A 25,666-nucleotide genomic window follows, 5' to 3' on the forward strand; every position below is an offset into this window, starting at 1 on the left:
GGGCTGCTGGAGAGGGGGCAGCACGGACAGGGACAGGAGCAGGATCAATAGACTGATCAGGAGAGCGAGCTCTGTCCTGGACGGTCCTCTGGACTCCGTGGAGGAAGTGGGGGAGAGAAGGATGTTGGCTAAGCTGACATCCATCATGGACAACACCTCTCACCCCCTACATGACACTGTGGGTTCCCTTAGCAGCTCCTTCAGCAGCAGACTGTTACACCCACGGTCTACAACACCTGCACCACCTGAACCATGTGTAGTCACAATGCTTTACTTTACTTTACTGTTCTCTTTACTTGTCTTGCTTGCTTGCTGCTGTAACAAGTAAATTTCCCCGCTGTGGGATGAATAAAATACATACAATACAATACAATACAATACAACAAAGGCTCTTAGCGTGGTGTTGACCCTGTACAGCTTCAGACATTCCAGGATCCGTGTATGCGGCATTGAGTCATAGGCTTTCTGGTAACCAATCCAGGCAGTGCACAAGTTTGTCTGTCTGGTTTTGCAGTCTCGGGTGACAGTTCTGTTAACCAGTAGTTGGTGTGTGTGTGTGTGTGTGTGTGTGTGTGTGTGTGTGTGTAAAATATATATATATATATATATACATAAAATATATTATATATATACAATTACATATATATTAATTAATATATATATAGCGAGTGAGCAGGGTAGTGGGACTCTGGCAGCAAGGGGCCTGGACAAGATGGAGCACGTTGCTGCGTAAAGTCACCTGGTCGAACATCATGCAGGCAGACTTCCACCGCATCCGGTTCCTTGTGCAGGCAGTCTACGACGCCCTCCCGACGCCAGCGAACCTCCATGTGTGGGGGAAGAATGAGACACCGTCCTGCCCCCTTTGCTCTGGAAGAGGCTCCCTGGAACATCTCCTCAGCAGCTGCACAAAGGCCCTGGCTGATGGTTGCTACCGCTGGCGCCATGACCAGGTTCTGAAAGCAGTTGCTGAAAGCATAGCCTCGGCCATCAGCACCAGCAAAAACCGCCATGCTCCGATCAAGGCAGTCCCCTTCATCAAAGCTGGAGAGAGACCCCGGGCATGTCCACAGAGTACATCAGGACTCCTCCACTCAGCCACTGATTGGCACTTACATGTTGACCTGGGAAAACAGCTGAGGTTCCCCCAGCACATTGCACCAACGTCTCTCCGGCCAGACATGATCATTACCTCGGAGGCTTCAAAACATCTGATCATGCTGGAACTGACAGTGCCCTGGGAAGAGCGTATTGAGGAAGCCAACGAAAGGAAACGTGCCAAGTACCAGGAACTGGTGGAGGAGTGCAGGAGAAAGGGCTGGAGGACATTTTACGAGCCAATAGAAGTTGGCTGTAAAGGCTTTACAGGACGTTCTCTCTGCAAAGTCCTAGGCCGTCTGGGTATAACAGGGGCGGCCAAGAAGAGGGCCATCAAATCCGCAAGCGAAGCTGCAGAGAAAGCCACAAGGTGGCTGTGGCTCAGAAGGGCAGATCCGTGGGTTGCTACTGGGACGCAAGCCGAGGCATGATCAACCCCGGCTGGGTCACCGGGGGTGGGTGTCTGATGTTGCGAGACCCGATTTTTGGGGCACCGCCTCCGCTCTCATCTCATTGGCTGATTATCGGGGCACCGCCTACGCTCTCATCTCATTGGCTCATCTCACAGCACGTACGTGAGTTTGTGTGAGAGACAGGCTCCTCCTTCCTGCCTCCACTTGCGCTCCTGATCAAGACATCTCGTGAACGGTAGGATTGTTTCTGTTTTTCAGTTTTATTTACAGTAATCTTATTTATTACCTTATTTTATATTGGAATGTTACTGTACTATGTTTATGCTAACGTTTTCTTATATTTTCCCACTATATTTGGTGGACTTTGAATATTAGCTAAGGCAACCCTTAGCTTACCACCTAACTACCTCATGATGAATGATACAGAACAGAGACACGTCACCCAGGTCAACAAGGTCTGCGTCAGGTGCTGAGGAACCTGGGCATTATGACGAGAAACTATTGGAACACGAAACAGACGGCAATGGACATGAGATGCGAACAAGCTTCTAGTCCAGTAACCCTAATGAGCAAGGCTACATGAAGCATATGGATACTTTGATACCCACAGTCTACATTGACACCAAAACAGCTAGTGGCTCAACGTTCCAACATACGCAAACGGCAACTGCTATCACAGCTGGAGATCCCCCTTGCTAGATTGCTCTGGACGATAGGTCAGAAGGGGGAGTTAACGCCCCCCAGAGATTGGGTACCAAGACCCAGTTACAGAATGAGAGAGTAACTGACTTGAGAGATAAGGTCATGGCTAAGATGATCCTGTCAACCCCGACACAGACTAGCGAGAATGACTGAAGTACCACCAGAAACTCTCCTAGCTGATGTGAATGCAGCAATAAGAACAATCCCTACTACGACAATCACTGAAACCAATGAGGTGATATATACAGTACAGCAACAGTGGTCCTGGAGATGCTTGGCAAACATAGCGATAACATGAAGGTCAAGGAGGAGCCACCATGGCGGAGAAGGTTGGAAGCCAAAATCAAGGCAACACGGATGGAAGTAAGCCAATTGTCAGAACTCCAGAAAGGTGCAACCAGAAAAGGGGTACCCAAGAGGTACAGTCAGATGCCCATACCTGAGGCTCTGGAAACTGCCAAACATAGACTCCAAGCCTTGGCTGCAAGACTGAGGAGATACACAAGAGAAATAGAAGCCAGGAAAATAAATAGGCTCTTCTCCACTAACCCAGCTAAAGTGTAAAGTTCTTGTGGCAGGGTAATACCACAAGAACTAACCCACCAAGGCTGGATACTAAACAATACTGGAAAGGCATATGGGAGAAGGAAGCATCACATAACAGTGAAGCACAGTGGTTAAAAGATCTAAGAGCAGACAGACCACAGCACCCTCCCTGACCAAGGTCCAGTAACCATCACAGTGGCAGACATCCAACAAAGAATCTCAGGCATGAAGAACTGGACAGCACCTGGCCCAGAAATGATTCACACCTACTGGTTAACTTCACTCCATGAGCGCCTAGCAGCACAAATGAACCAACTGCTGAGGGATGGGATCCACCCTGAATGGCTGGCCAAGGGGCGAACAGTCCTGATTCTGAAAGACCCCCAGATGGGACCAGCCCCATCCAAGAATCAGCTGATAACCTGTCTTTCCACAACATGGAAGCTCCTGTCAGGCATCATAGCAGCTAACAAAGTGGGCACATGGATCAATACATGACAAAAACACAGAAAGGCATTGGTAAAAACACCAGAGGAGCCAAACACCACCCACTGTGAGAAATATACTAATATACAAACAACTCCAATTTAAACTTGGAAAATCCCTTTTGTGCATTTTCTTGGAAGTTAAAAGGAGGTAAGGTTTCATCCAGATCCACACCTTCTTAAGAAATCAATGGGAATAAAATATACACAAATATGCACAAGTAAACACAGTTTAAGGATTAAGGATTGTGTAATGATTTTGCAGGTAAAAAAATGTAGGCCCAGTGTTGGTAGTAACAATAGTACAGGGTATTTTTAGCAACAAATCTTTTTCAAGAAGCTTCAAAAATTTAAATTCTTGTTAGAACAGGTTCATATGCTCAAAAATACAATGAACTATGGAGCCTATGTATACTTTTAGACAATGTTGAGTCATAAAAAATATTCAGAGGGAGAAAGGAAAGTCATCTTTTACACACAGTTATCAGTGAATAGGTATTCATTGTATCAGACTGTTATCAATCTGAGTGACCAGGAAGATCTAGAGGAGGAAAATGTATTGCTCTGGGTTTCCAAGCCTGTGTGCTTTCCTTTCAGCTCAACAGCTCAGCTCTCTCCTTTCCTCACCTCGTCTCCCCATTAACCGGCTGACAGAGCCATAATAAACACAGCCTGTAACCTTCAAGGCCTGCCTCTCATTTACTGGAGAACACATGAAACCCTGCACTCACATTCCCCTCCCACTTCCCTTCATTCGCTGGGCTCATTGGAGCTGAAACATCAGTTTTGGGCATGGCTCTGTCCAAAGATACAAGTTCTCTTCTATATCAAGGCTGGCCAGTAAATCTATGAATATTAAGTGGAAAATATGAATGAATACCAAAAGCAGGTCTTCAGTCACTCTCCCCTCTTTCTATTTCCCAGTAGTGCACAGTACAGGAGAAATATCACTGGAAAGAAATAAGAGGGGGAAATCATCACCGCCCCAAGAGAAAGGTAGACATTTGTTGTGTGATTGGCTTTCTTCATTTGCAACTCCATGGTGGCTTCAGAAATAAAACAAAGATATAAAACAAATCGATGGCTTGTAGAGCAAGACCCAAGATACATACAGTAAATCGTGAAAGTAAATAAACCCCTCACACTCCAGCAACTATTTTTTTAATACAGTGAATCTTCTCAAGGCATAGTACTATAAAAATGATACTGCATATACCAGTGTTTCCCATATATTCATTCATTTGTGGTAGCCCGCCACTAATCCACATGGACTGCCACAGATAGATTTTGTCCAAACTTTTTTTTAAATTTACATTTGGCGTGACATGTACTCCTTTGCTCACAAACACATTATAATTATAACAGGTGGCATCGTAACTCTGCTTCTTAACACACTTTATACAGATATACCACAGCTGTGTTGGTTAGCTGACGAACTATACTGACGAACACATCTGTTCGACAGGATAGTGATATACAGTATTAGATCTACAATGACATGTAGATTATCTTTAAAATCTGTGCACACTTAATTGGACCACAGGAAACATCATGAATGTTTCTTTAATCGCCCATGTACAGTATGTTATCAGGCGCACGCATGCGCATTTACTGCTGCACAAAATGAAACCAACACTTGTTAGTCATGTTCTTCATGTTCTGTTGTTAAATAAGATCGACAAACATGAGATCATGTTGCACATTTCTTATAGCACAAACCAAAAAGCTCATTTATACCCGTCCATACACAAACACTGAATTTTTGAAAAAATCCGGTTGTTTTAGTTTTGCGTCATGGACAATTATGCAAATTAGGTGATGATGTAATAGAAACCCCAATATTATCATCTTCTGTCAAAACAAACACAAGGCTTGTACCAATGGTGAGTCAGGATTTTTTTGTTCTTTTAATTTGACGTTGTGCTTGTCTTTGTTTCCAAACATTGGTACATCACAATAGCGTTACATTACTTTAAGGCAGGGGTGTCCAAACTTTTTCCACCAAAGGTCGCATCCTGAAAAATCAAAGGATGCGAGAGCCACAAACACAGCTTTATTGGTGACAAAGCGTATTATTAGTCTGAATTTTTTCTCCTTACATTACATGTTTTTGCTGAGTTTTTTTTTTTTTTATATTTCCTCTCACTTTTTGTTTTTCTTTCTCGTATTGTCATATTTTGACTTTATTCTCACGATAATATAACTTTTTCCCCAACCTAATTTTCAAAAACTTGCAACTTTATTCTGTTTCTCATATTAGAACGTTCTTCCTTTAATTTTTCAACTTGATGCTATTTTTTTTTTTTTTTTTTACAGCTTATCCTTTTTAAAAGCCAGACAGAAACGGTAATGATATCTTCCAAAACTTTGCATTTTAAGGCTCCAAACATATTATTACTATGTAAATGGACAAAATTACGCAGTTTAGATACACTTTCAGTTAAAATGGTCTCCTGCAAACATGTCCCTAAATTAAAAACAAGATTAGGTATGAAACGTATGTGTTTTTCATTTAGTATTTGACCAGGGTGTCAGGTAAGTGACAGATCTACAGAAAGTATGGCTCCAGGAAATCTGTGTTCATTCAATCAAAAGAGCTTTCAACGTCCACAATAACCTTCGGGTTAAAAACAAGTGTGCACACAGATACGAATGTTCACAGGATGTGAACATAAACCATTATGCACTTCCCTTATTACAGGGAGTGAGTCTTGGCTTTTTGCCATTTTAAATGTCACAGACTCCTCCACAGGGTAATGACTGATCAACCTCAACTTGCATCCAGCATAACCTTGCATAATATCTCAGTGGCCTACTGCAAATGTAATTGGAGAGAGAGGCAACAAACATTTGGGCTGACGAACACAAGCACAAACACATGCAGTGTAGCTGACTATAATGCGATTGGTCTTAAACAATTACATTTGATAAACGTTGCCTCTTACAGCCGACCGCCATAAATAGATTTGGTGCTATCTGTTCACCCTCTCTCATAAACACATAATGGGACTGTCTGTGAATGTAGTTTGTCATTAGGATACGTCATAACTTCATTTCTTAACACACCTAGTCTGTCAGAGAATAAGAAGACGGAGCAGGAGATATTGGTGTTTCTACCTTTGCTGCTTTGTTGCTATATTTAGCGAATAATCAAAACCCTCTAGATCAGGGGTCTTTCACTTGGGGCCAGTGGAGGTAGAGTCTGAGTGAGGCTGGGCCGCATCAAGTATTGGGAGTAGGGCTGGGAATCTCGGGGTACCTCATGATAGGATACAATTCACAATACATGGCTCACAATAACGCTAATACCTTACGCCGTAAGACCGGGCTGCAGTTACACTACTCTTTGATGTCCAGTCGCAGGCTGCAAGATACGATTTGGTGGGCCGCAAATGGCCCGCGGGCCGCAAGTTTGAGACCCCTGCTCTAGATACTTTTTCACAAGACGACTAGACTTTTGGAGACCGTGATATGAAAGCATGTAAGCATGTATTGCTCTTCTCAACGAGCACGGGATGCTTGTGGGCCCCTCGCCCATCCAAAAGCACTCATAGGCGGCTCTGTCTTGTTAATGTAATTTAGTGCCACTGAAAATCAAAGACAAAAAGAAGCAACAAAAGAAAGTTCATTTGTAGTTTTACAGTCGTTCCTCGCCGCTTTGCGCTTCGAATTTTGCGGCTTCACACCCTGTTTTTTTAAATGTATTAATTAATCATTAAAGGGATAGTTCGGATTTTTTGACATGAAGTTGTATGACATCCCCATCAGCAGTGTAGTCCAAGTTTGGAACCAATGAACCACCATAAACAGGGATTATTGTATTTGTTTTGCTTTTCATGTTTTTTTACTCACTTTTTGTCTGACACAATGATATTCCTTTCTCCTACAGTGTCCATTATGATTACATGCAAATGCTTCAAGGTCAATTATGCAAATTAGATTATTACCATTACAGCATAAAGCCCCATGATAGATGGTAGTTTTGTGGAAACACTGCTTTTAGTTATGCCTGCTGCTTCGAGAGTACATTCACACATGTAAAAAAGACTTGCCATGTATTTAATTCATGCAATCACTACTCCATCGTGAAAATAAGATAAGTAATATTTAGTTTGTTCAATAAAAGGACAGGGTATACTTAAATGCGATCTAGAATGAGCTATATAAAAAAACAAAATTAACTTGACCTTCTTTACAATAGTGGGGGAAATAATGCCATAGTGGATAGTGGTTCCCAAACTTTTGACAGTTGCGTACCCCTTCAGACATCTGACTGGAAGTCATGTACCCCTTACACCTGCACATTTAAAAAACATAAACCACACAATGAGCCATCTTTTGTCACACCTTGCTGTGACACTATTGGTATGTTTGGGTCATTGTTGACTGTTACTCTGTTTATGGTGCATTTACTTATGCTGATGTCTTGCACTCAGACCCTGGTCCCTCCTGCCTTGGGCGGAGCTGCGGGATGTGCTGCAGCTGCTCATCAATTAACTAACCTACTTATACTCACCTGTTGCTGTTTTCGGCACTCAGCTATTCCTCCGGATCACTATGCTACATCACGCTTCCAAGGTCATCTCCCGAGCAGTTCTGCTACATGTCCCGTAGCTCCTTCAAGCCTGGTACAGTTATTCCCTTTTTGTCACGGTGCCCTTTTGATTTTTCTTATAGCACCGTTGTTTTTTGTTCTTACTGGTAACAGAGACTATTAAAGCCTGACCTACAACTTCTTTTGTCTTCTGCATCTTGGGATCCATTACATACTGTTTTCCTGCGCACTCCGCGTCACATCTTTGATATATTATTAAATATATTATGCAGTGGTGTGAAAGCGTGTTTTACCCCTTCCTGATTTCTTATTTTTTTGCATGTTTGTCACACCTAAATGTTTCAGATCATCAAACAAATTTAAATATTAATCAATGACAACAAAAATATTTTTTTTAAATGTATTTTTTTATTATGTGTTATAAAGCCATTTCACAAAAGACCCCACAACAACATCCAAAGAACTGCAGGCCTCACTTGCCTCAGTTAAAGTCAGTGTTCATGACTTCACCATAAGAAAGACACTGAGCAACAACAGCCTGCATGGAAGAGTTCGAAGACAAAAAACACTGCTGAACAAAAAGAACATTAAAGCTCGTCTCAATTTTGCCAGAAAACATCTTGATGATTCCCAAGACCTTTGGGAAGATACTCTGTGGTGTGACAGAGACAAAAGTTCAACTTTTTGGAAGAGTGTGTGTCCCATTACATATGGCGTGAAAGTAACGCCGCATTTCAGAAAAAAAAAAAAAAAATCATACCAACAGTAAAATATGGTGGTGGTAGTGTGATGGTCTCGGGCTGTTCTGCTGCTTCATGACTTGGAAGACTTGCTGTGATAAATGGAACCATGAATTCTGCTATTTACCAAAAATTCCACAGCGCTGTAGGAGACTCATTACAAGTTATCGCAAACGATTGAGTTGTTGATGCTAAGGGTGGCCCAACCAGTTATTAGGTTTCAGGGGCAATCACTTTTTCACACAGGGCTATGTAGGTTTGGATTTTTTTGTCTCCCTTAATAATAAAAAGTTTCATTTAAAAACTGTCTTTTGTGTTCAGTTTTGTTGTCATTGACTAATATTTAAATTTGTTTGATGATCCGAAACATTTAATTGTGACAAACTTGCAAAAAAATTAATCAGGAAGGGGGCAAACACTTTTTTCACACCACTGTAAATCCACCACAGAGGAGATAAACCTGCCAGGAGATATCTTACACCTCTAAAACCCTCTCCGTTTTAAATTGCTATTCCATGTGTATGGTTGAAAAATAAGACACATGATTTTTTAAGACAATGTCATAATATATAATGCCTTTAATACTACAAGAATATCAAAGATGTCTCATTGTGTGGTTTATGTTTTTTAAGTATGCAGGTGTAGGGGGTACATGACTTCCAGTCAGATGACTGAAGGGGTACGCAACTGTGAAAAGTTTGGGAACCACTGCTGTTAGCAATCCAGAGCCCCACAGCAAACTCAGACTATGGACTCTACTACAGCTACAACCCAAAACTTAAGAGTGAATTCTCATGGTGTGTATTCTTTTGTATGCTGTCCTAATTGTGACCAATTCATTTGAAAATACAAAAAAGTAACAACAACGAATTGTAACCTTTACGACAGTAAAGACCTCTAAGTTTAAAGACCTCTAAATTAAACTCTGAATGAATTATATTTATCCAAACCTACTGATTTTATTTGTGCTCACTAAAATAAGTGCAAGGTTATCTAATCAGTTACAGTACAGAGCAAAAAAAAGGAACCGCTTTTCTTAAATTCTGACTCTCCATCGATCTATAAAGAGGAAAAGCTACATAAACAACTGCAGTCAAGTCTTTACAGGATTTCAAAACAGTAACTGCAAAAAATTGCAGCAGCAGCCAAGCGGAGGTACAAGTGGATTCAGCAGCCAAGGTACAAGTGGATTTCAGCAAGCATTTTGTTACAGCTTCTCAAGGGACAATACTATGCAGTAGAAATGAAACTTGGATATAACTTATACAAGTCAGTGCATAGCTTGGAAAGCAGTATTGATTTACTGCCCTCTGAAAATAACTCGGCACACAGCCATTACTGTCTAAATAGCTGGCAACGCAAGTGAGTACACCACAAAGTGAAAATGTCCAAATTTTCTTGACAGTGTCAATAATTTGTGTGAGCATCATCGTTATCTAGCACTGTCATAACCTTCTTAGGCATGGAATTCACCAGAGTTGCACTGGTTGGACTGAAATTCCGTTCCACTCCTCCAGGATTACATCACAGAGCTGGTGGATGTTAAGAAATGTAAGGGTGTACTAAATTTGGCGAGATGCTAGTATGTGTGGGTACTATTATAAAATCACTCAACACAGCAACATTTCACACACAGAACCGGGCTTGTCTCTAAGGAAACCAGACAAAAAAAAACAAACCAAAATCACATTTACAGATCTGTCTTGGAGAATGCAAGAGAAGGCTTTGTGTATGCACTTTTATTTCACTAGTTAGCACGATCTCTGGTGAACATTTAGCAATATTTTACATGCTCATTTAATGTGTCTGTGCAAGTGAGCATATGCAGAGAACAGAATGATGATTTAAGAGTATCTGAGGCTATTTATATGCACACAATTTCTCTTAATATTAAAAGGAGGACTTACAGATTTTATGCTTCCCCTTCATTGGGAATTTTACCAGGAGCTCCTGAGGGCTGGAGCAGATGAAGACAAATGGCGACGCAGACTCTTCACGTGCACTGGGGAACTGTGGGGAAGGACAGAAATAATAATGGATTAGATTTTATAGCGCTTTTCAAGGTACTCAAAGCGCTTCACAATGAAGTGAACCCATTATTCATTCACTCCTCAGTCACACACTGGTGGTGGTAATCTACATCTGTGTCCACAGCTGCCCTCGGGTAGTCTGAGGAAACACGGCTGCCAATTCAGGCCGAACACACTGGAGGCAAGGTTGGTGAAGTGTCTTGCCCAAAAACACACGACCCAATTCACGCCTGCGACCACCACCAAACATACAAACATACACCAGTGTGGGCAGCACTGGAGGCAAAGTGGGTGAAGTGTCTTGCCCAAGGACACATGACCGTGACTTTAGTTTCGCTTTAGTTTGTCTCATTGTTGAATTGAATGTTGTTAGGAGAGGCACCATGACACTCTAAAAAAAAAGCTTGCTCTGATGATGGTGGTGTACAAGCCACACGTGACCACGTCTCATATTTACATACATACGCATATACTGTATATGTATACACGTACATGTAGTACCTATATCATTGGTAATATTACCTTTTCCCCTACTTAAGAACGATTCGACATAAGAACGGTCGTCTGGAACCAATTGTGTTCGTTAGTTGGCGACTTAGTGTATACTGACCTCCACTGACAATCAATGGCTTGACAAGCTTGTTGTGAGTGCGCTCATAGCTTGTGATTGGCTCGTGCCAAAGAAAGACCTCCCGCTTCCTCACTGACTTGTGAGCGGCACAGTATTTAAACAATCAGTAGTAATTCTAAAGTAAAGGAGATGTCACGAGATTTGAATTTAGCCATAAATTAGCCGCACCGATGTATTCATGTTATTTGTAAGTAACTGTTACAAATCAATTTCTTTATATCATATTCGTTATTTATTCTTAATTTTGTATCAATATGAAAGTTATCAAAAGTTGATAGGTTTTAGCAAATTTGTGTCATGGGTATGAAGCATTTCTAATTGACTGGCGACCAGCCCAGGGTGTACCCTGCCTCTTGCCCCCTTGCCCAAAATCAGCTGGGATAGGCTCCAGCATACCCCTGCGACCCTAATGACGATGAGCGGCATAGAAAATGGATGCATGGACATTTGTGATATTGAGAAGATGTTGTGTAGCACGCAGTGGCCAAGAGACAAAGAGAAACCACTTTCTCACTGTGATATTGATTGGTCTCTCAGGTGAGAATCTGAAATTCACTGACACAGTGACAAAGGAGTCATCTTTTCCATCACTGGCAGCAAATGTCTTTCAGCTCATCCAATTTCCCCCAGTGCTATCAGATAGTGCCTATGATTGCATCTAGGCAGCCAGGAAGCTGCTCTCTTCCTGACAGCATGCTTCCACTCCACCATAACTCCCCTCTCACTTAATCACAGCTTCTCTATTTCCCTCGAAGGACCACTGAAGGTTGTGACAAATTTGGGGCTTTTAGGGGAGATCATCATAGTCAGTAATCTACCCATACGGTCTCTGACAAACTGGGAAGAGATGATACAGTAGAGGTATTTATTTCAGAATACAGTCCATGACCGTCAGTCTAAGTGTAATACATAAGTCATAAAATATGCAAATATTTAATAAAGTCAAACAAAAATGGTGTCTCAAAAAAAGTCCTTTGGCTCCTTCCTCCGATAGCACATTTCAATTTAATTAAGGTCTCACGGTCAAGTACAATGTCTTCAGGTGAGAATATATAACCAACCTTTAGGTATGCTGAAATCCTCAGCTAATAAGAAAAGCCCGGTTTAACACAAAATTTTAAAATGTCATCAACTCAAAAATACTTTATAGTGCACAGTAGTGTTTTTTAGGTACATTTTTTAGGAAGAGGCAAGCATGTCCTTATTGTGTGCCACGAACACCAACCTGTCAACTGCATCAGGCTTAGCAACTGTCTGACTTCCTTGTACATTTGTGGTACAGCGTGTCATGCTAAATAATTGTGACTGCAAAGCTCGCTGGACATCGGGAGTCCATTGTTTTCAGCAGGTTTTGAAATAGTTTTTTCCACTGTTGCAACAGGGACCATATTTTTAACAAAGTGATACCAAACTGCTTTGTGTTGTGGCAGGAGTTGTACAGCCAGCGTGCGGCTTCACACATTCCTCGTATTGGAGTTTGTGCCAAGTTTTAAGGTGGTGAAGAATATTTTTTTATGTTCTCAATTTGAAGTACCTCCAAATTACTGAGCTACGACGGATTATTAGGGCTACATTCTGACTAATTCTTCCACTGCAGACACTGTCGCTTCAACTGAGCAGCCGGGCTGCTCCACGTCTTCTACTTCCTCCCTCCTCTTGCATGCACGGAGGGGGGCGGGCCACGAGGTCACACACAGTGCAGAGAGATGAGGGAGATACAGCGCAAATCCAGTTTATATCGATACAAACGATATAGTTGTTTTTGATATTGTGCTTAAAGTAAATATCGATATATCAAAAATATCGATATATCACCCTGCCCTAGTCAGGGGTTTCCACACTACGGCCATCCATTTTTAACTGGCTCGTACCAAAGTCGCACAAAGTCAACTATAATTGACTATGGCACACACACAATATGTGCTTAACTGTTTTATACTTCTGTTTAAATATTAGGTGGAGCTCCTGTCTTGAATAAGGCAGAGTCTCCACAAGAAAAGCAATCACAGAATAAAACTGTTCAGGTTAACCAGAATTGGCGGCACCAAAGAGACGCAGGCTTGCCAGCGAGAAGTATGCAAGGATATGCTTCCGTGAGGCTGAATCTGTGGCTAAGGCTTTGCACCATAGGCGATGTTCACACTGCAGGTCAAGTCAGATTTTTTTTTGTTCAAATGTGACCTGTATCTTGCTTGTATGTTGATATAAGATATATATAAGATATAAATATTTGTATGTATGTATGTATAGTACTTTATTAATCCCACAGCAGGGAAATTCACTTGTTACAGCAGCAAGCAAGATATGCAAGTAAAGAATACATACTGACACATGTTTCAAGTGGTGCAGGTGTTGTAGAGCCTGACAGCGGTCGGTATGAAGGACCTGCGGAACCTCTCCTTCTTACACCGTGGGTGTAACAGTCTGCTGCTGAAGGAGCTGCTAGGGGAACCCACAGTGTCATGTAGCGGGTGAGAGGTGTTGTCCATGATGGATGTCAGCTTAGCCAACATCCTTCTCTCCCCCACTTCCTCCACGGAGTCCAGAGGACCGTCCAGGACAGAGCTCGCTCTCCTGATCAGTCTATTGATCCTGCTCCTGTCCCTGTCCGTGCTGCCCCCTCTCCAGCAGCCCACAGCATAGAAGATGGCTAAGGCCACCACAGAGTCATAAAAGGTCCGTAAGAGAGTCCTGCACACACCAAAGGACCTCAGTCTCCTCAGCAGGTGGAGGCGACTCTGGCCCTTCTTGTAGAGGGCATGGGTGTTGACGAACCAGTCCAGTTTGTTGTTAAGGTGAACACCCAGGAATTTGTAGCTGTCTACCAACTCTATGTCCGCTCCCTGGATGTTCACCGGTGTGAAGTGAGAGGTTTTCCTCTGGAAGTTAATGATCATCTCCTTTGTCTTGCTGGTGTTGAGTTGTCCAGCTGACAAAGTCCCTGATGACCATCCTGTATTCCAGATCATTCCCCTCTGAAACACAACCAACAATGGCTGTGTCGTCGGAGAACTTCTGGATGTGACACTGTGTGGAGTTGTGTGTGAAGTCCGAGGTGTAGAGGGTGAAGAGGAAAGGGGAGCGCACCGTACCCTGAGGGGCACCTGTGCTGCAGAGTACCATGTCAGACACACAGTGACGGAGCCTCACATACTGTGGTCTGTTGGTGAGGTAGTCTATAACCCATGCAGTCAGGTGTTGGTCAACTGCCACACTCTCCATCTTCACACAGTGACGGAGCCTCACATACTGTGGTCTGTTGGTGAAGTAGTCTATAACCCATGCAGTCAGGTGTTGGTCTACTCCCACACACTCCATCTTCACTCTGAGTAGTGACAGCTGGATGGTGTTAAATTCACTGGAGAAGTCAAAAAACATGACCCTCACAGCGCTCCCGCTGTCCTCCAGGTGTAGCAGTGATCTGTGCAGCAGGTAGATCACTGCGTCGTCCACTCCGATCCCAGGCCGGTAAGCAAACTGCAGGGGGTCCAGCTGAGTGCCCACCAGGTGTCGCAGGTGCTGCAGGATAATCCTCTCCATGGTCTTCATCAGGTGAGAGGTCAAGGCAACAGGCCTGAAGTGGTTAGGCTCCTTGGGACGCGGTGTCTTTGGTATCGGGACCACACAGGAGGTCTTCCACAGGGCCGGGACTTTCTCCAGGCTCAGGCTGAGATTGAACAAGTGCCTGAAAACTCCACAGAGCTGGTCAGCACAGTCCTTGAGGATTCTAGGGCTGATGCCGTCCGGTCCCGGGGCCTTCCTTGCCTTGATCTTCTTTAGTTGACTCCTCACCTGATCATCAGTTATGGAGAGGGGGGTAGAGGATGGCTGGGATGGGGATGTGGGGGTGAAGAGTGGTGAGAGTCTCGGGGGGTTGAGAGGGGAGTAGTGAAGTGGTGAGGGGGGGACGAGTGGGCAGGTGGGGGTTGGGTGTTGAGGGTGGCAGGCTGAAGAGTGGATGGGGAGGGGGGGGCTGTCCCGGGAAGGTGTGAAGAGGGGGCAGACTCAAATCTGTTGAAAAACAGATTGAGTTCATCTGTCCAGATCTTGTCCCCACTGGCTTGGTCTCTCCCCACTCTTTTACCATGGCCTGTGATGGTCTGCAGGCCGCTCCAAACTTCCCTGGCATTATTCTGCTTCAGCCGCATCTCCAGTTTCCTCCTGTAGCAGTCCTTCCCCATTCCTAATCTTATGCCGGAGTTCCCTCTGGACTCTGCGCAGCTCCTCCTTGTCCCCCGAGTTGAAGACCCTCTTCTTCTTATTCAGCAGGACCTTAAACTCAGAGGTCACCCAGGGTTTGTTGTTGGGAAAACACCGCACCAACTTGGAGGGCAAAGTGTTCTCCACAGAGAAGTTAATATAGTCTGTGATGCAGTGCGTCATGCTGTCAACGTCACTGCCATGGGGACTACAGAGCGCTTCCCAGTCTGTTGTCTGGAAGCAGTCTCTGAGCCGAGCACTGCTCTCCTCAGACCACTGCTTCATAGGCCTCTTTACAGGGGGTTGTTTATTCACTACTGGAGCGTAGTCTGTGACGAGATGGACGAGGTTGTGATCAGAACGACCCAGCGGGGGGAGGGGGGATGAGGTGTATGCATCCTTGATGTTTGCATACAGGAGGTCCAAAGTTTTATTGTCTCCAGTGTGGCATTTGACATACTGGGTGAAGGTGGGAAGAGCAGAGGACAGGGAAGCATGATTGAAGTCACCGGAGATGAGGAGGAGGGATTGGGGGTGCTGGTTCTGAAGTTGAGAGACGATGGTGTGGATCTGCTCTACAGCTGCAGCAGCGACCGCTGAGGGGGGATGTACACAGTCATAGCAATAACATGGGAAAATTCCCTCGGAAGGTAGTATGGCCGCATGCTAACCGCTAACAGTTCTAAGTCTCTGGTGCACACATTTATCCATCATTTATACTACTTTATCTCAGTGGGTGGAGGTGGGCCAGGAGCATACACACAGTGCAGAAGAGTGTAACTTAGTAGGAATTAGTAGATTGCAATATATTGTCCTATATTTTTTTTTACATTTTTTCATTGTACTTTAAGTAACGTTAAAATCTCGTCTCGTTCTCATAGACCCAATCTCATGTATCGTCTTGTCTTGTGAACGGAGTGTCTCGTGACACCCCTAGTGAATTGTGATAGAAAAACTGCAGTGTTTGCTAGATTGTTCTATACACAGGCCCTCACACTGTAGTACTGGTCATTGCGAGAATAGCAATGTGGTGAGTAATGGCAGCAACGTGGAGTAAATGGGATCTCAAGCACATGCAGCTCCATTTTGCATGCCACAGGGACACTCATGTAATGTCAAGACGGATTAAATAGAAGAAATGAGAAGCACCTCTTAAAATGAGCCTCATTTGAGATCATCAAAAGGTTATTGGGTAACATGAGATAGCTGTATGTTCTAACATATTAAAGAAAACAAAATGGTGGTGGCAGAGCTAAATTCTGATGAAACAATCAACCAAGTATAAGTGGAGTGTGTCCATGTGAAACCTTTGCCAGTCGCCTACTTTTCATCCTCCATTAGCTAATTAGCATTTAAAGCTGTTGAATGTGCTACTTTGCCTTACTACCTCCCCCATCGAGTCGTTTCCAACCATGTTAATCAAAAGGGCACTTAATATTGGGTGAGCGACAAGACGCTTTGCTAAAGCACTCCATATTCATCAGGAAGGTTCTAACAGAGTATACAGGCTTACAAATTCAATTGATGTTGCTGGGAACATACACACTGAAATAATAAATTAATTATGTTTCCCTGGAAAGACTGGTGCAAATCTCTGTCCCCGGTGAAAATAACTGTCACATCAAATTAATTATAGGTGACACAAGCCACAGTGGCAGTTCCTCAAATAGCAGAAGTTAGCATTGGAGTTTCAAGATATTTTGCGGAGTGACACATACCATTTGAGGAAATGTTTACAGTAAATGTTGGATGACCAAGTTTTAGTTGGCAACGCACACATGTCAGCCGATTTAGAATTTACACAACCAATAGTAAAAAGAAACAGTATCATGTAATAAATCTTCAAAGTATCTCAAGAAAAAGCAAATTAAATAAATCCCTACTATTTATTGATGCCTCTTTCAGAAGAAACAAGGGTGCACCCACAATAACCATTGTGTAAAATGTAACAGCAGACAGAAATAGAAGATTCTGACTCTTAAAGTCATTCAATCCCCGCCATTTTTCAAAAGACAACCCTTCAGTACCGGCCATTCAGTATGCGCCTGTGCATGCGTTAAAATCTCCCTACAATGCATAAACTTGCGTACACTCTTCCACGCTCTCTCACTTCCCCCGTCCTGTCATGTGTGATTTTTCCAGTCACATGATCTCTGCCGAGCTCTTATCAAATGCAGTTCTGTCACCTTTTGACCGTTTTTATGGCTTAAACTTGCTCTGAAGTGAAATCCATTAGTGGAGAGTTGCGTCATCACCTCTTTTTGCGTCTTGCACAAAAAAAACGTAAAAGACGTATTAATATGTCGTTGGGATCGGGCGTTAGGGATTATACATACGTATAAATACGTGTTTGGTATTGAATGAGTTAAAAGTGTTCATATGGTCAGGCACATACACTTGCACTCAAAATTATCCAACCCTCATATTAAATTATATTTACTTGGAAAGTTTATTGGGGATTTTTGATCAAAACATTTTTTTCTTGTAATATGCAAGAAAACCCACCATTTTGTGCTTATAATCCGTATAATTAGCCCATTTATTGGTAGAAACCCGCCTAATTTTCCCTACAATGGTAACACTTCAGTCGCACAGAAAGTAGTCAGTGTCGAACTTCAACTTGCTTTAGGAGGTGTTCTTCATATGCAGCTTGATACACCCTTACTCACGTCACCATTTTCAGCCTACACAGCTTGTTCTTTCTTTCTTTCTTTATTTTTAAGATATATTTAGTAGGGCTGTCAAATGATTAGAAATTTTAATCAATCATGATTAATCACCGTTTGCTACTGTGTGAAATATTTGAATGTATTAACAACTCCAAATGAACTGAACATTTAAATCAAGATAAAAGATACCACATGTCTGAAAATGTATTTGCCGCTGGTCTCTTTAATAGTAGCAGACTCAGACTTTGATCGCGTTACGAGCCATGAAGCATTGCGTTAAAAGACGCCACATAACTTAAGTTGAATTTTCTGGGATTTCCGACCATACTTAAATGCACTAAATTATACTTCCGCAGTAAGAGTTGTGTTAGTGAGTAATAATAACATCCACTTACTATTTTTCTTTGTCTTTCTGTTTATTTAGATCACACTTACACGCATAATGAAGACGTTTTTGTGATTTTCCTTGAATGCATCTCTCGGTCTAGTGACAATAAGGAAGTGTCGTTCCCAGGACGAGCTGACTGGAGACGTGCTTGTGAGTTGGAGATAGACATATGGTGTTGGAATTGCACTGCTGTTGATGTGTTCAGGTCAGAATAAAGTTATAAAAGAGTAGCAGACTCTGTGCGACTCTGCGGGGACGCTATTGTGGCTCCGTCTGCCGTCATTACAGAGAGATGTGGCTATGTGTTAATGATGCTAAAAATGTTCACGTAATTAATAAAATAAATTAGTAGGGATGTCCGATATTGGCTTTTTTTCCCGATATGCTGATATTGTCCAACTCTCAATTTCAAATTCCGATATCAACCGATACCAATATGTGCAACATTGTGTTGGACACGAGGAGGCATGTCTCTCACCCAGTCAGCAGTCAGGTTTGGGGCGTGGTTGGTATCCCAGGTTTTGGCCGTGCAAGTGTTAGTGCTATAACGAGATCTTCCATCTTTGTCATGCATACGCTTTGTCATGTATGCTAGCGTAAGATTTAGCGTGCATGCATGCTACTGCATTTTTTTAAGCTAGCGTATGTTGTACCATGCCTGCGCCCAATAATACGGTGCACCTTTTGTATGTGCGAAATACAGAAATAGCACCCATATCTGAGACTGCGCCTTTTAATACGGTGCGCCTTATGGTCGGTACATTGTTTTTGGGTCCTAACTGTTTCCCAAGTATATCAGTGCGTGTGTGAATGTATAAACGAGATACATTTCTTTGTAGAAAGGCGCTTTATGAAAGTAAGTACATTTATTTGTACACTCAGTCCCTACTAACGAACATCCGATGTGCGAACTTTCGGAGATACAAACAAAGCCGACTAGTCTATATTTTTATGTGTTTTGCCTTATAAAGTCCATATTTATACTGCTACATGCTTGACCAGCCAGCCATATTTATACTGTTACATGCTTGACCAGCAGAGGGCACTGTGACAATGCTAATGGGACCAACAGCGGTAGAACAGCGGTAGAGAGAAAGCTACATTGTTAGCTGTATAATAGAACCTGGACAGAGCGTGTGATTAAAGTTTATGAAGAGTTAATAGGCCTGCTTAATTGTACACCACCCACAGAACACTACCTCTTTTACAAGAGTTTAACGATGACAACGATGTGTCCTTTTTTTCCCAATATCTCCTCCTCCAACTCCAGCACGACTATGCTCGACCACTCCTCTTCAAAGGTAAATAACATTTATCATTACGTATTATTATATCATTTTTAGTATTGTTTTTTTCATTAATTATCCTCGTTTAATATTACTACTGCATCCAAACTCATATTTACAAACATACACATATACTGTATATGTATACACGTACATGTAGTACCTATATCATTGGTAATATTACCTTTTCCCTACTTAAGAACAATTCGACATAAGAACGGTCGTCTGGAACCAATTGTGTTCGTTAGTTGGGGACTTAGTGTATTCACTTACAGCGCAGTCTTGCCACATACAATATGGCGGCGGCACTGACGTCCGACTCAGCACTCGATTCGGTGCCTACGTATATGGTTTTGACAACAACACTTCCTGTTTCCAAGCATGCTTTGTTGTACGGTTGTTGTAAATGGCTGTTAAGTTACATGTTATCACATAGTTGTTGGTTATTCAGCATTATTTGTTGGTAGTGTCTTGTCTGATGTTGTCTAACTATTACGTTGATGTGTGATGTTTTTTTATTTCTTTCTTTAAAGACACCGTGAGTAAAAATGATATGTGGAATGGTAACCTCCCCGTGATTTCTATGGAGCTGGTAATTTCATTGTGAACTCCGTTGTTACTCTGCTTGATAAATAGTTACTTACTTCTTCCCCACAGGCTTGCATATTAACTATATGATTCAGCAATCTTGCAATTTTGCAACGTTGGCGCTAAAAGCTCTTTACCGGCTTTCATTGTAGGGAAAAAAAACGACACTGACATTGGCCGATCACATTTATATGCCAATATCATGCCGATAATTATCAGTGGCCGATATTAACAGACAACCCTATAAATTAATTACCGCCGTGAACAAGCTATTTTTGACAGCCCTAATTATTAGATAACACTAATTTGCTTTGTCACCTATAACACAAAGCTTATGCAGATTATAGTACAATATACTGACCTACATTGGATTGCTTTTAGCATCTTTAATATCCTTCAATTTGTCTGTATGCTATATCACTAAAGAGTTGTTCTCTTTACAGACAAACTTTGTTACCCACACTGTAGTCCAAATACAGAGGTATGGACCGTAACATGGGGTGTACGTACCATTGCACCCCGAGTCAAAATATACATTTTTTATGTTTCTCAATTACTCAGTTTTTCATAATTCATGAGTGGTCTGAGAAGGCAATCCCTGCGAAGAGCGAGGATCTACTCTACATACCTGAAGTTGTTTGCAAGAAAACAACAACTATTTAAATAGCTCAACACAGTTTTTATTTATCTTTTTAAAATTGGATGTCTTTGGAAAGCTAATACATGGTCATTCCATTTTGTTGCATAATCGCACCTGAACACAACCGGGCTCCAACATACTAAGGGATCTTGCAATGTTGTGGATAGATTAAAACTTCATATCCATCTTGCTGAATCTCCTGGTTATTATTTCCTCTGTCCAATGTACCACCAGCTGGTAACAAGTTGGATCTTTTCAAAAATAGCAAATATGGGGCCATTTTTTTAAGGCTAGAAAGACATGTCAAGCATGCATGTCAAGTTGGCTCAACAGGCCTACAGTGTAGTCTTCCAGCTTTCTACAATGTAGAAATCTCTCTCTCTCTGACTCCACTTGGCTGCTGTCAGCAATTAATGGCAAGAGAAACAAGTAATCTCCTTCTGGGCAACAGGGCCAGACCAGAACAGGCATGTAGAGAAGGCTATGCTGCTGGGGGAAGGGGAAGTGTCACTGTTATGTGTGTGTGTATCTTTGTGTGTGAGATTGGCCTCAGCCAGGCCCTGCTTGGCTGCACACAATCTCAGCCCAATAAAAAGGCCTTCATTGGCAGAGAGCAACTGAGCCAGACGGGCGGGGAGCATGTGGCTTTTAAAAATGAGGAGGGTGGATTGAAGGGGGGGTGCACGAAATGAAGAGACAGGCAACTCGAGAGTAAAAAATAAAAAATTGCTTTGGTGAGGAAGACAGAAAAGAAGAGTAGTGGGTATGTGAGGTTGAAACACAAAGGCAGATGTTGATATGTACAAAACTATGTGTAGCGAGTCTTTCTGAAAGCACTGCTGAACGAGTCCTGTCAAGGTTGTTTTTCACCCTGGGAAGGGAGAAACAGATGGCTTGTCTCTGATATGAGGTACATGTGGGAGGTGAAAGGGTGTTGTTGCTAACTGTGCAGCAGCAGTTTTATGCCAAATGTTCTTTAATCTATCGTGTTCACGAAGAAACACAAGGCGGTTTCTGGCATTCATTAACCCTTCTAACAAAACGCAGTTGCCCTCAGGAAACTAACTGCTGTCAAACTCATTGCATGCGGAAGCATAATTATTTGTTTTTCCATTGCTGCACAACACCAGAATACAGCACTCTTGTGTTTGTCGTGTACACGTAAAACGTAGAGTCGTTTGTAGTATTTATCATTTCAATTACATATATTTGTATCTTACCCTTGTTTATGTAGAAGCTACACCAAAACAAGGCTACTTCATTCTCAACAGGCAGCTATTTGCAAAGCACATTGTGTCTATGATTGATCTTAAGCATACGCTGGAGGAGATGCATGATGATTATTAAAAATTAAACAGTCCTTCACCTACAGAATCAACTAGTGTCAATTTAGAGACCTAACAGTAATTATCTAGAAGGCTGCAAGACCAGCTCCGTTTTTTTTTTTTTTTGCATTTTTAATAAACCAACCTTGAAAAGAAGCCGTCATTATTCTTCATTATTAGATTTTCGAATTACTGTGCATGTCCATCTGCTCAACAAATTGCAAATTAAATTGCAGTGCAACTAAATAAGGCACATCATACCCATTAATTGTATAAAGAAGTCTTCTTCCGTTTACTGAGGCATGTATTTTCAGTGCACACCGTCAAGGTCCCTATTTGTTAATATAGCCCATCAAAAGTATGCTGGATATTTTCCATATCTGTGGCAAAAATACTGTAGTTCCCCCCTATTTGTGGGGGTTACTTTCCAAGACAAGAGTGAGAAAAAAAAAGCCAATAATGGACGCATCCAAAAAAAGCCTATTAGGGGCGGCAGTGGCTCAGGAGGTAGAGTAGCGGTTTGATCCTCGCTCCCTCCACTGTTGTTGTGTCACCTTCAAGACAGCCACCTTTCTTCCAGTGCTGCCCACACTGGTGTATGAATGTGAATGAATGTTTGGTGGTGGTCGGAGAGGCAGTAGGCGCAAATAGGCAGCCACATTTCCGTCAGACTACCAGGGCAGCCGTGACTACGGATGTACGTTACCACCACCAGAGTGTGACTGATGAGTGAATGAATAATGGGTTCACTTCATTGTGAAGCGGTTTGGGTGAGTTGAAAGCGCTATATAAAATCTAATCCGTAATTATTATTCCTGAGAATGTAAACCAGGGTTGTGCAAATTTTTTCAGCAAAAATTTTGTGCAAAATGTGTAAAATTTTTACATACAGAAAAATCAATGAATCCAGAGGCCACTCAGATCTTTTTAATTTTGTAAAAAGGCTAAAAAAAAACATTCAATATATTTCAGGCAAAGCTTATTGTTTTGAATAGTTATGAGTATCAACATTTCCTTGTGAAATTATGCATTAATTGCTCAAAAGTAATCCCTCATTTATCACAGTTTATTGGTTCCAGACACAAACGTGACAAGTACATTTCTGCAAAACATTTATAAATTAAATATTTTCGTAGTTAGCACAAATAGTGTTTCCAACCTAACACCCCTATACTCACCATTAGACTCGTATTGCACAATATAGTAGAGATATGAGAAAATAAGCCATTAAAAATAAATAAAGTAATCCATAAAGATAAATAAACAAGACTCGTGCAAGTGTGTGTTGCTGTAAAGTGTGTTCCAGTGGTTGGGGAGCTGAGTGGTGGGGTGGTGGGTGGATAGGAAGTGACGTCTGTCAAGGTGCTGGTGTGTCTCACCAAAGATTACAGTGACATTACTGACACCTTGTGACCAGTGTAGAATAGTACATATCTTTGAATGCGCCTTCTCAATGCCTTATATTGTATTTTAGTTCATTTAGCTATATTTATGCTTAAGAATGCTGAATTTAGGTAAAAAACATGCAACACGCAACTTTGGACCTTTAATAGGCCATATTCATGGGATTTTATTTTTCCTTGTTGTTGACTGGAAATATATACAGTCAAACTTGTCTATAGCGGCCACTAGAGGGAGTCTGCAAAAGTGGCCGCTATAGACAGGTGGCCTCTATAGACAGGTTGCCGTCCAGTTTGAATGTTGACCAGTAGAGGAAAAAAAAGAAAAAAAAGGGAAAATAATAATAATAATAATGTTGACCAGTAGAGGGCACTGCGGACTGCAGATAAAAGTTGTACAGCACTACTAGGTTTGTTATTATCATGGTTCATGGTTTTAATTCATCCTGAACATGCATATGAGTCAAACAGTAGCACATCACATAGTACAATTCACAATTTTGCATGTCCAAAAAGGAGTAGGAAGAAGCAAAGCTTATTTAATCCTACCCCTCATCAGTTTCACATCAGTTGCAATACATTTATTCACCTCTTGTTCTTCCAAGTGTACTTTGTAGGTCTACATGACAATGTAGTGCAATCATAGCCAAGGTTTTTACTTACTAAAAGGAAGCTAGAGGCTTAATAATAACTGATAGAATATATCCACGACCCACAGAACAAAGCTGTGCTCGTAATGTCTTACGCTTGTTTTTTATATTTTACTTTTTATACGGCAGAGTGTCATTACAGCTTTAGTTCATCAGGAAGTGACGGGAAGTGACGGTGGGCGTCCTGAGCAGGAGAGCTATGCTCAGTGCTAGCTGTGAGTTTCGAGAGAGTTGGGAAGTGTGTTTATGTTGGCGTGGATGTAAAGTCCTGCAGTGTTCTCCGCTGTTAATAAAGCCATTAAAGTGCATCGACGACGTGAGTCTCTCCTTCCCCACAACAAGCGGCATTACAGTATTGACCAGTGCACATTGTCTCACACCAGGAAATAAACGGTGTCATTTCTTACAGGCATTGGCTGGACAGCTATGTATTGGGGCTTGTTTAACCTTTGCCTTGTGGGCAAGCAGGAAGGAGAGACGATGCTGAGAGATCTGTGTGTGTTCTGAGCTGCTGTCTGGTGGCCGCGTTCAAGAAATAAAGTTGGCAGAAGAAACAGGAGAAGTTTCCTTCTTTGCTTCGGAGCTGAATAACACTGACAAGTTAACGGACTAGTAGCGAACGGAAAAGAAAACGGCTTTTTTGTGTCAAATACAGAAGATGAGGACTTTGATGGATTTGTGAATGAGGATTGATGAAAAATAACGTGAGTACATTCTAAAATACTTCAATTAAGTACAACCCAACTCAGTTTTGCTCCCGCTGCCGCATGCATGCTAGCGTATGTTTTTTTTTTATTGTAGCGTCGCTGGGAGCACGTCCTGTTCCCAGCCTACTTTGCGGTAATGTTTTGGTGCAAATGCTCTTAAAGTTACATATTTGACCAGGAAATAGCAAGCTCAAAAGAAGACGGCTTTTTTATGTGGAACAACTGACAGTTTGTGTGGATCTTGTGAATGATTGTGACTGAGCTAGGACTCAGTAATTAAAGTCTACACACGACGGCTTCATTGATTGAAAAACAAAACTTTTTCGTGCATGAAGCTTCTACTTGAGTTGGTAATTTGGCTGCTATATGCAGTCAGATATTGACCAAGGGAAACAAAATGGGTGGCCGCTGGCTGCGTTAGACAGGTGACTGCTATACACAGGGTCTATAACATGTAAATTTGCTAGGGGGGATTTTTCAGTGGCTGCTATAGGCAGGTGGCCATTCTATACAGGTGGCCGCTAAGACAGGTTTGACTGTACATGGCAAAAGCTCTGCTGTCGATACTATTTTGTGTTTTCCTGACTACACTTCACAAACACAAGATCAGAAC

At 42.1% G+C, this 25,666-nt stretch overlaps 1 protein-coding gene across 3 annotated transcripts in view; it reads right to left on the reverse strand.

Annotated features, from left to right (window-relative positions):
• Positions 1 to 25,666, reverse strand: part of trip4 (thyroid hormone receptor interactor 4) — a 183,337-nt gene that overhangs the window by 97,785 nt on the left and 59,886 nt on the right. For 2 of the 3 annotated variants that reach the window (XM_054771301.1, XM_054771300.1), the window contains exon 12: positions 10,447 to 10,549. In XM_054771301.1, the coding sequence (XP_054627276.1) occupies positions 10,447 to 10,549 (103 nt within the window). Of the gene's footprint in view, positions 10,190 to 10,446; positions 10,550 to 25,666 lie in introns of all 3 variants that reach the window. The other variant, XM_054771302.1, reaches the window with a different exon arrangement.

Source organism: Dunckerocampus dactyliophorus, chromosome 3, assembly GCF_027744805.1.
Source record: "Dunckerocampus dactyliophorus isolate RoL2022-P2 chromosome 3, RoL_Ddac_1.1, whole genome shotgun sequence".
Taxonomy (NCBI): Eukaryota; Metazoa; Chordata; class Actinopteri; order Syngnathiformes; family Syngnathidae; genus Dunckerocampus; species Dunckerocampus dactyliophorus.